This window comes from Camelina sativa, chromosome 17 (assembly GCF_000633955.1).
Source record: "Camelina sativa cultivar DH55 chromosome 17, Cs, whole genome shotgun sequence".
Lineage (NCBI taxonomy): Eukaryota > Viridiplantae > Streptophyta > Magnoliopsida > Brassicales > Brassicaceae > Camelina > Camelina sativa.
The window spans coordinates 4,227,871-4,240,133 of NC_025701.1; the positions used below are offsets into that span (position 1 = coordinate 4,227,871).

Below are 12,263 nucleotides of genomic sequence, written 5' to 3' on the forward strand. Positions count from 1 at the left end.
GCGGGATAGGCATAGACGACCTAAGAATGAGGTTCCAAGTCTACAAGATGGGTAGCACTAGAGAATACTGGGACAAAGTGAGTTCTGGGAAGAAGAAGGATGTGCTTTGGATGGCAGGGTGTGGCAATGCTGCGTACTGGGAGAGAGTGCATTCTTTGGAGAACGAGGAAGCGTTGCTTTGGGATTTGAGCGTCACTTTACCAACCAAAGGTGTATCCGGAATCAAGAAAGATTCCATTTACTGCTGTCACACTTTTAGTTCATCATCTATTCCGGATGTCGTTGCCTATGACTATGAGATTCCTACGCACAAGATCTCTGCATATGAGATTCCTAAGCAGACCATCGAACCTTTTCGTTTTGGAGAGGCTCGTTGGTTCGTTCCTTGCTTTGGTGCTGGGGAATAATCCGCACTACATATTAACTCTATGTTTTCTTTGATTGTTCTGACTCCTCGAAATGAGTTTGAAGATCAAGAAGCTACTACATTCAGCAACTTCATACGGTCTTACAAACCATTTAACAACGAGTTGCTTTATTTTTCTTAGTTTTGGACTCAACTATGGCTATATCTTTCTTTAAATTATGCTTGTAGACTTGGATTCCATATTTAATAAATGCATTCTTCGTTGAGAAAATAAAACAACAACAACTGAGAATTCAAATCCTTTTGCTTTAGAAAAAAAAATAATATGGAACGGAAGAACACATATATGATACTTAGAACCAAAGCCATCTTCTATACAAACTCCCTGCAAGTTTTCCTTGAACTTCTAGAGCTCTGGTTTCAATCGACCTATGGATAAGAAGAAATTATCAAAAACAGAAATAAATTTGAAAAAGACAGAGAGATGAGAGAAGTGAATTTGGGTAGCTTCTAGTTAGTTACCATTAGGTGAGAAACTGGACATAGTCGATGGATTTGAGACGAACCCCATTTGGTAAAGGTTTTGTAGTTCACTCTCTAGTGTTGTCTGAAAGATGAGGTAAGAAAGAGACGTGTGTAAAGAAAATTTTACAGTGATGCCAAAACATTGAGCATGATGTTGATACTTCTAGCTCTGTTGCTTACCTGAGGTAATGAGTTGTATTGTGGATTTGTGGTGGTAGAAAGGTTCGGTATGGTCCCTTGAAAACCGGTAAAAGGATTCAGCCCGAGTGTAGGAGTGTTTCTGTCTCTTGATTGCAAAAGCTGAAAGGAGAAAGTGGCAGGTTTAGTACTACTTATTCATAACTTGCAGACTAATGTTTCCATGTAAAGTTTTGAGGGAATTCGAGCTCTTACATCTTTGGCAAGAATCCTGTCTATATCAATGTTGATTTCTGGATTCACCGTCGCAAGTTTCATAGACAAAAACTGAAGAAATTAAAGCAGTGTTACACATAATCAATCATCAGAACTTAAAACCTCTTTCAGACCATAATGTGACCAAACTAANCACTCTCTAGTGTTGTCTGAAAGATGAGGTAAGAAAGAGACGTGTGTAAAGAAAATTTTACAGTGATGCCAAAACATTGAGCATGATGTTGATACTTCTAGCTCTGTTGCTTACCTGAGGTAATGAGTTGTATTGTGGATTTGTGGTGGTAGAAAGGTTCGGTATGGTCCCTTGAAAACCGGTAAAAGGATTCAGCCCAAGTGTAGGAGTGTTTCTGTCTCTTGATTGCAAAAGCTGAAAGGAGAAAGTGGCAGGTTTAGTACTACTTATTCATAACTTGCAGACTAATGTTTCCATGTAAAGTTTTGAGGGAATTCGAGCTCTTACATCTTTGGCAAGAATCCTGTCTATATCAATGTTGATTTCTGGATTCACCGTCGCAAGTTTCATAGACAAAAACTGAAGAAATTAAAGCAGTGTTACACATAATCAATCATCAGAACTTAAAACCTCTTTCAGACCATAATGTGACCAAACTAAGTTGGGATATTCTTACCTCAACTTGCTGTTGCAATGACTGAACATAGTTGATGATTTCATCGAGCATAACAGCTTTCCCGGTGATCTAGTTGAACAATTGTCAACAATGAAGACATTCAGAAACAATTTATTGGAAACCAAAGGAAGTTAAACTGCTCAAAGCAACCTCTAAGCTTAAGCCCCCACTCTACCTTGTTGCATCCGGGAACAAGTTCTTGAAGCAGTCTCATCCTTTCACTAATCTTTTCTCGTCTAACCTTCGAACAACAAACGAAACAGCAAACTTCTCAGAACCAGTAGAAACACAAAGAGCGGATTCTCGTAAACGATATATATCGGTAAAAGAGTCCTTACCCTCTCTGCAAGACTGTGACTATTAGTGGCTTGACCTCTTCTTGCCCTCATATGAATGTAGTTTTCTTTAGGTGCTTCTTCGCTTTGTGAGCTCTCCTTGTTCACCGTCTCTTTACTCTGATCATTTTTGTGTTTCTTCTGGCTCTGATCACTTCCCCTTTGAGGGTCTTCTTGAAATTCCTCCACAGCTTTCTGCCAATTCAACAACACTCACTTGTTCAGCCCCAAACCATCTAAAGCTTCAGTCTTTTTCTAATTTGTTCTTATCATAATCTTAGAATCTAATGCTACCAAAACCAATTCCTGTAAAGTTTATTATATACCTTGTTCCATTGTGATTCGGCTTCAGGTTGCCTTCTTTTCCCAATTGGGGAAGCACCAAGAACACCACCATCATCTGAAACCTGATGATGATCATCATGAGACTCTCCAGCTCTGATCAATCTTGCAACACTTTCCCCTTTCTTGTCTGAACCAAGAAAATGACCAATTTGACCACCTCCACAATCACCAAACGGAAGAAGACTATGAGGCATCTCTGCTGCATAGCCCGAACCCGAACCGGGTTGGTAATGAGAGAAGCAACTCATCCCTGGATTATCCATCCCCATTGATGGGTGGTAATTAGAGCTAGAGAAGCCACCACCACCACCACCACCACCATTGACAACTGGATCCCAATCTGCAGAAGAGAAGAAAGGATCTGCCTTTGCATACAAGGGAGGCATTGGCGTAATTCCAACTCTTGAGATCCCACTCTCATCATCTCCATGCTTAAAACCCATCTCTCCTTCATTACTCTCACCACCCATTCTATTCTGATTCAACAAGAAAAGTTTCCAATTTTCCAAAACCTGGTTTTTGCTACTTTGTTGACAAGGAACAACTGAAGTAAACCCAGTTAGCAGATTTTTATACAGTGGGGAGGAAAAAAGAGGAAGAAGTGAAAGAAAAGATAAAAAATCAAGAGAGCATCAAATCTAATGTAGCAGAAGAGCAAGTCACAGGTTCTTTTAGGAAAGAGAAGAGAGGTATGGAGAGAGAGAGAGAACCCTAGGATCAAATGCTTATTCGTACTCAAGTCAAGGGAAGAAGCAGAAAATAATTAAAGAGAACAAAATAGACTTATCATAGACAAAGAAAGCTGAGAACTTTCAGAGCATAAAGTGGTAACAAGTAATGGATTTAGCTAAGTTACAGCTCACAAGTGCTTAACCAGAGAGAGAAAGAAAATAAAAAAGAAAAAAGAAAAGTAGATTCGCTTTTAAGAGTGTGAGAGATAGCAAAGTCACTATCTCATAACCAATCTCTTCTTCAGTCTTATTTGGCCTTTAACATATGAATGTAATGTAAGCTTGCTTGTGAGATCATAGAACCAAGAATTTTTAAAATGAAGGAAATTGAGAGACAGAGGATTAAGAATTTTATTTTTGGGAATGAAATGTGGAGGACAAACCCTGTTTGAGATACTCCAAGATTTGTGGTTGCTTTCGAAAGAGTACAAAAGAAGAATCAAATTCTTCGGTGGGAATTTACATCACTGTAAAACCTAAATCAGATATATAAGGGAAGAGACGGTACACTTAATTGAAAGGGTATCAAATGCTGTTTTTGCTTGAATTGGGGGAATGTAGAGGAATTTTAAAGGGAATAAATAAAAGAAAGAAAAAAACACGAGAGATTCACACAATATGTTGGGTACTTGAACAAGCAACAAAGCCAAGCATCAAGTTCTGAACTTTTTATAGAATCAAAAGGAACAGTAATAATAATTGTGTTTAATGGGCAATAAAAGACCTAGAGAAAGAGAACAAATAAAGCTGATAAATTACCCCTAATTTGAGAGACTTGTTGAAGTTAACAACACTAACAGAGGAGACATAATAATATGATTATAAAAAAAAAAACAAAGACAGAACAACTACTGCCAACTGCTTTATTTGCTCTTTTCTTTTTTCATTATTACACAACCTAATCTACCCTCTCTAACATGTCTTAACTTTTTTTCTTTTGATAAATACATGTCTTAACTTTTACACCTTTTTAGTATTTTAAATTACACTAGTTTACCCTTTGTTTTTTTTTTCACTTTTTTCCTTCCAACACAAGAAAGGCCCAACATCTATAATAATTGTGATATTTATGAGTCTCTATTATTGAATGCAATTAAGTAATTAACATTATTCTTTTTTCAAAAAGAGTTGAATGTTAGGTAGATTTGACATTGTAAATGGTAAAAATGCAGATTTTACACCATGCTATCAATCAATTTCTCAAACAATAGTAAAAGGGAGAGTCATTCTTATTATTTCTAATTATCTCAAAGTCTCATTGTACAAGCAAGAGGTTCTTCTCTTCATGCCCAAGCTTTGCTTTCTAGCTTCTACTCTGACATGTGCTTTAGAATATTATATCATAGAAGTACACACATACATGCATGTATGTATATACACAGCATATATATATAAGTAGATAATATTATTTTTACTGACACAAATTGCCAACTATATATTCTAACAGAAGACTCTTTGCTGTGACACACTCATATTTTTGTTCTGAGTGCCAACTAACCCTCTTTTGGAATAATTTTACGTTCAGCTTTTGTAACAGCCGTGTGATTAAACCACTACGTTTAGATCTCATCTCCACGCCGTTGGATCCAAGCAATATTTTTTATTCTTTTGTTTCTTCAATTTTTTTTACTATTATAAATTTCTATTAACTGTGAATATACGCCGTATGCCTACTTTTTTTGAAACAGTTTAGTCTCATTTTGATTAGATTTTTTCTTGTTAATAATACTCATTCTAGTAATAATGTTGTGATCACATCATTTTGGTAATTTCCTATATCAGAAAAAAATCATTTCAGTTCATTCTTGCTCAGAATTATTGTAAACTTCATAAAAGAATATGGCACGAGGGAATTATTGTTTCTGTAAATTTTAGCAATATTGCAACTTGACAAAAACAAAAACAAAAATAATTTCAGCAAACAAAAAAAAATTCCTGCTTTATTGAAAATGCCGTTATAGATTTACAGTGCGTAAAGTTTATGAAGGATCCTAAAATCTAGGTGATACTATTTGTTTGTGATGTCATTTTCCGAAAACAAGCAAAGTTACACTGGCAAGACTTTGACGATTTCTAGTATTTTTTACTTGTCTTCTTTTATTTTTATTTTTCGTTTCCCCCAAAACAATACTCATACTACTACTCGTTATGAATGTAAACCATAGTAAAAAAAAACAGCTAAAATTGATAGTTGCCTTAAACCCCTCTTTAATTAAGAGATTTTGATGCAGAAGCTAATTTATGTTATGAATAACTTTGTTTGTTGTCAACAATAAAAATCCTAGATTAGTACCAAAAAACTAGTATTTATAGGAGGAAACATAAGGAATATAAGGGAATCTTATACTTTCATTAAGTTTTTTTTTAATAATAAAATAAAATTTTGCTTTATATGTATATATAACTCATAGTCAAGGTACAGCTGTTAATAAGACTTGCAGAAACTAGACTAGTAGAGTTTCGTAGTTCATAAGCATGGGATAACTACCCCCTAACAACCAATAAATCATATGGTCAAACCTTTTAATTATTTGGTCAAACCCCACAATCTTGGTTGTTAACTAGCTGTAACCCCCAGTTGATCCCTCTCTCGTGTAATAGCCGCTCTTGTCTCTATACATGTGTTTTATGCTCTACTATATGGAGTACCCTTTTTTTTTACATTAGTAGTAGTATTTTTTAATCAATATTATAGCTTGTAATAAGGATGTATTTATAATTGTACTAGTTAGGTTTGGAAATTATAACTTGTTTATTCAACTTGGAAATGCTTCTCATCATTGCAAACAAGCAGAAGATTTAAGATCCAACCAAATTATGATAAGTGAAACTTGCACACAACTCTTTCTACATTACTCTAATAATTATATGGGACCAGATTAGTTTACTATCTTACTAAACGTATAAATACATATACAGTATGTACACATTCATTGGCCTGAACGTAAAAGTAAAGTATGATAGAAATTTTAAAAAAGTTTATAGTATTTTTGTACCAAAAATTATGATTTTTTAATTTTGAATATATAAAATTAATTTTTAATTTCATAATTAGTAATGTGGTGTAATATTTATAGAGTTTAATTTTTTTAAGTAAAATCTCGAAATAACTATCCTTATAATAAAGTTACAAGCATCATATCGTAGATATGTACAGTTGTATAATTTCACCAACTAACCAATGTATAAACAGAATACAGTACACAATCTAATCACCGTATCATGTGCTGTAAAAGAACAATGACACACGTAGAAAGTGAGTAAAGGAATGATTAAGAAACCTTAATGGAGTAGGTTAAATTAAAGACACAAGTTCCTTATTAAACTCAACTTTAAGTAGAAAATGTTTAACTTTGATTACAGTGAAACACCATTAAAGCGAGAAGATCCTGCGACCACGCGCGCGCGGACTACTTCTGTGTGGACCCTATTTTTATAACTTAAACTACAGTAGTGGTGGTGGTCCATTCTCTTTTATTTGCAATGATGCTCAAGATTCCTAGTATCTTAATTATGATCGCAAATCATATCTTTATATCCTCAAAACCATAACAATCCGCTGTACTTATATAAAAGTAGTAGTATAAGATAATAAGAAACGAGAGTTTATTGTGTTGGTCCAAAGTGTAGATCGACTCTTAGATAGAAACATAATTTATGCATGACGAAGTTTTGATAGACTTTCACTTCCATCTTTTGTTTTGATGGTGTGCCAATGATCTTGGTGATGGCTATGGTGGACGAAATTAATATAGTATATTTTTAAGCAAACAAAAGACCAAACTCCACATTATAGTTTTTTTTTAAAGTTTTAATTGTTTATTAAAGTAAACAATGGCTCTGACTGGTAACATAGTTTTTTTAAGTTGAGTTGCAGAGAATATTATAATACAGATGTATTTTGCAGTAAAAACTATGTGATAAAAATATCAGTTTGATGTAATGAATTGCTGTAAGAATATGATTTATCAATCTTACCAAAATTACTGACTGGTGACACTTATGTGGTAGATATTGCAGTATGTATTATTTAACTAATTTTAATTGAAAATGATTAATAATTATAATTATTAAAAAGTTTAGTGAATAAATTTAATAAAATAAAAAAAAAATATATTAGTAAAAAATATTAATAAAATAAATTAAAATAATTTAAAATAAAATATATTAATAAAAATAACTACATGTATTTCATAATATTTACAATCTTATGATATTAGATCTATGCCTAATTTGATTCAAATGATAAAACAAAAATAGCAAAATATAAAAAAATTCAAAATAACTAATAAAAAAGTTATTAAATAAAATAAAAAGGTAAAATTTATTTTTATTGATATATGAATTAAACAAAAAAAAAAATTTTGTTTTATATAACTGTATTTTCGTTTTTTTAATTAAAAAAATAGCTAACTCAACTTACCACATCTTAACTCATGAAAAATTCCATGATGTTGAATAATCTTTTGAGTTAACAATTTTACAAAGGATATACCTCAAATTTGTACATCAACCATAACACATATGATTATTCAAACTCAACTTCAAAAAATTTAGTTTTATTCTTGATTGGTAACATTTTTAAATAAACTTTGAGTTAGGTCCATAACTCAACTTAACTCAATATTAAGTCATGTTACCAATCAAAGCCAATATTGATTAGAAATTACATATATTCATTACCAAGTTTTATTTGATTACTAAATTGGTTTAATCGGTTTAATCGATTTCTCGGTTTATTCAGAATTCTTAAATACTGCCGAATTGAACAGAATAAAATTACGGTTCAAATGCTGAAGCTCTGGTATGAATATGGTTTTACTACTTATGTCTAATTTGTTTTGTCTCTTCTCAAATTGCTCATCTATCTCTTTACACATTTGATAGCTGGAGGAGATAGTCTTGATGTTGGAGTTTGATTCAAGTGCAAAAGCTGCCGTCTTCAGCAGTTTTGAGAGTTTCTTGGTGCTACTTAAGAAGAAAATTACCAAGGTAAGAGTTTGTGTGTGGGGGCTTGTTTATAAAATCTTTGGATGTCATGATCTCTATAGGACGCAGAGAGTTATACACTTTGTTTTAACTACATCACTTGTTTTCTGTAGAGTGGTCTGCTATGTGTTAAACTTAGCAAATCTGCTGATGGAAGATCAGCACTACAACAGTTCAAGGAAGCTGATCGCTGTGGGATCTTGCTCACAACATTCGAAATAGGCGGAGATTTACTCGGAAATTTACACAAACAAAAGATCAAACTCCACACTAGAGTTTTTATTGTTAGTTTTAGTTATTTATCAAAGTAAATAATAAATTTTAGAAATTACATATCTTCATTACCATATTTATTTTGTTACTACAAGTTAGGGAATGGAGTATTGTTCAACTTCAAATTTATTTTGTTACTACAAGTTAGGGAATGGTTGTGACAAAAAATTGTGTTATAGAAGCGTGGTAAAGTCCAGCAAAAGCTAATTGAGACGCCACAACTATGAATTGGTATGATCACCGGCTTGTCCACTCCTCATAATTCATGATTCCATTAAAGATTATGATGTGAGGCGATATCTCTTGTTCAATTGGTCTTGATGAGTTGCAGATTTGATGGTTTGAATATAGGTATGTAGAGGATAAATGTACAATTGTTTGATGTACATCTTTTGGTCAATTTCCCAAGGTCACACCAATGCTTCAAGTGTCGTGGTTTTGAGTTAATTAACAATGGAAGGTTTTATAAACGATTACCATGATTGCGTTGTAGATGAAATAATCATATGTTTGGTAGGAATTGAGACTGAGGTTGGATCAGTGGCGGACCTATGTAGAAGGTAGGGAGGTCAATTGGTTAATAAAAGATTGTGTTTGCATATAAAACCAACGAATTACCGGATTTTTTAGTGTTGTGTAAGAGGTATACCGTATACTTAGACAAATTTAGTGTTGATTGAACCTTACTACTGTATGAAATAACCATATGGTTCCATCCATAATCACGTTTTATTATTAGGTACATCATACGTTTTTATTGGGCGTCACGTGAGTGAGAGAACCCGCTAATTCATCGAAAGTGTTTCTCTCACTCAGCGCTTGACTTTCACACTCGGCGATCGGACGGACGGAGAAGCTCATGGAAGCTGCTGGCGTTACAAGTTGTCATATTCTCTAGTCTTTCACAAGTGAGTTCTGGGAAGAAGAAGGATGCGTTTTGGATCGCAGGGTGTGGCAATGCTGCGTACTGGGAGAGAGTGCATTCTTTGGAGAACGAGGAAGCGTTGCTTTGGGATTTGAGCGTCACTTTACCAACCAAAGGTGTATCCGGAATGAAGAAAGATTCCATTTACTACAGTCACACTTCTACTTCATCATCTATTCGGGATGTCGCTGCCTATGAGATTGCTACGCACAAGATCTCTGCATATGAGATTCCTCCTAAGCAGACGATCGAACCTTTTCAACATCGTGGCACTTTGATTGGAGAGGGTCGTTGGTTCATTCCTTGCTTTGGTGCTGGGGAATAATCCGCACTGCATTAAGATTAAGTAGCTACTACATTCAGCAACTTCATACGGTCTTACAAACCATTTAACGAGTTGCTTTATTTTTCTTAGTTTTGGACTCAACTGTGGCTATATCTTTTCTTTAAATTATGTTTGTAGATTTTGACAAAGCAATGCTTTTCTGTTTTCCATATTTAATAAATGCATTCTTCCTTGAGAAAATAAAACAACAACAACTGAGAATTAAAATCCTTCTGCTTTAGGAAAAAAATAATAATATGGAACGGAAGAACACACATATGATACTTAGAACCAAAGCCATCTTCTATACAAACTCCCTGCAAGTTTTCCTTGAAATTCTAGAGCTCTGGTTTCAATGGATAAGAAGAAATTATCAAAAACAGAAATAGATTTGAAAAAAGACAGAGAGATGAGAGAAGTGAATTTGGGTAGCTTCTAGTTACCATTAGGTGAGAAACTGGACGTAGTCGATGGATTTGAGACGAACCCCATTTGGTAAAGGTTTTGTAGTTCACTCTCTAGTGTTGTCTGAAAGATGAGGTAAGAAAGAGACGTGTGTAAGTAAAATTTTACAGTGATGCAAAAACATTGAGCATCATGGTGTTGATACTTCTAGTCTGTTGCTTACCTGAGGTAATGCCAAAACATTGATCATGAGGTAATAAAAGACCTAGAGAAAGAGAACAAATAAAGCTGATAAATTACCCCTAATTTGATAGACTTGTTGAAGTTAACAACTGTAACAGAGGAGACATAATAATATGATTATTAAAAAAAAAAACAAAGACAGAACAACTACTGCCAACTGCTATATTTGCTCTTTTCTTTTTTCATTATCACACAACCTATAATCTACCCATGGAATTACTGCCAGCTTAAGTGGAAAATGCATACCTTTTGTCATTTAGGATATCAAATAAACGCACTGTTTTATACTTATCGTGTTTAGTTCTGATCTCCTTCTTTTGATGTTCACTTGTTTTGCAGCGTGGCTTACCTGGTCATCAGTCAGGCTTGCCTTAAATCATTTAGCAAGCAATGTGTTCATCACTCTGAAATGGCTCCATCTTGCAGTACTACAATCCAGGTAAGGATTCTTATGAAAAACGCTTGGAGAGTCGGCTCAAGTTGTCTTTCTATTGTGAGAGAGGAGCAGAGCAATCTATGTTAAATTGTGAGATATTGCATGATTGCCCCCTATCAAATTTTTGTGCTTTAAAGCATAAAACAGAAATTTTTACATAAGAAAACTTCACAAAAAAAATACAAACGCAGGTTAGCGTTTTTAACAAGAAATAGAGGAGAGCGTGAGAGAGAAGAATCAAGAGGTCATGATGCTACAAAACGCACAGGTTAACATAAAAACGGGCTTGGATTTTTTTGTTTTTGTGTGCAAACGGGCTTGGATTGGACCGTCTGGCCCATCACAATAATTAGCTTCCGGCAAAAGTATAAAGAAAATATCTGAAAAATGAAGGGCGTTTTGATAATATATAAAGAAGCTAATAGAATCGATAAATCTCTCTATTGTTATAGTTTCTGATCCGCGGTACACTACTGGACAAATTTTTTATATTTTTTTATTAATATATTATTTTAATACTAATTTTTTAATGTAGTCTTTTTGTTAATTTAATTAATTTACCGAAAAAAAGAAAAAGTTTTTTTGTTAATTTTAGATTATGACTCGCGGTATATCGCACAACAATTTTAGATTATGACTCGATTATGCTCTCTGATATACCGCACAATAATTTTTGTTTAATACAATTTTAATTAAATCAGTTTGACTCCACATATTTTATATGATGTTGTTAAAATAGTAAAATAAGGATTTAACCCGTATTGAAATATCATATTAATGATATTTTATTTTTTACAATTATCAATTCAATCATGTAATATCATATAACCTATCATGTAATATAACTCGTTTGTGTTATGTTCAAATTTTAGTATGTTGAAACATTCATAATTTTAAACTTTTTATCAAGTTTAGATATATCAGTTATAAATTATAATTTCTTGAAATTCTATAATTTACTATATACGGTAAATTTACTATAAAAAGTATGTGTAAATGTATGTTGAACACATACTTTTTATATTAATTGAATAATATATATTTGTTTTAAAAAAATTCAAATCATAATATATGCAGGAAAAATACAATTTTTTATTAATTTTATGTATTATATGATGATTCACTACATTTAAATTTATCAAAAAAAGATGATAGAAGCAAAAACTGCTGCAAAAATATTAGTATAGATTGTTTGATTTTGTAAAGAAAAAAAGCTCACAACGGTAACATTTTCAGAAAAAAAAGATATCGTAAGAAGTCGCACAAACTTCTCAATCTTTCATCGCAGATGTCGAGGAGCAGTTTGATTCTCCCATCCAAG

The 12,263-nt window shown here is 33.2% G+C and overlaps 1 protein-coding gene across 1 annotated transcript; it reads right to left on the minus strand.

The window, feature by feature from the left end:
• On the minus strand, positions 765–4,093 carry LOC104755222 (transcription factor bHLH74-like). The gene is made up of 8 exons (XM_010477569.2): positions 2,597–4,093; positions 2,274–2,465; positions 2,111–2,176; positions 1,936–2,004; positions 1,767–1,838; positions 1,554–1,673; positions 890–974; positions 765–796 (listed from the first exon to the last, which is right to left on the minus strand). The coding sequence occupies exons 1-8, from the start codon at positions 3,083–3,085 to the stop codon at positions 774–776; spliced, it is 1,116 nt and encodes a 371-aa protein (XP_010475871.1). The 5' UTR covers positions 3,086–4,093; the 3' UTR covers positions 765–773.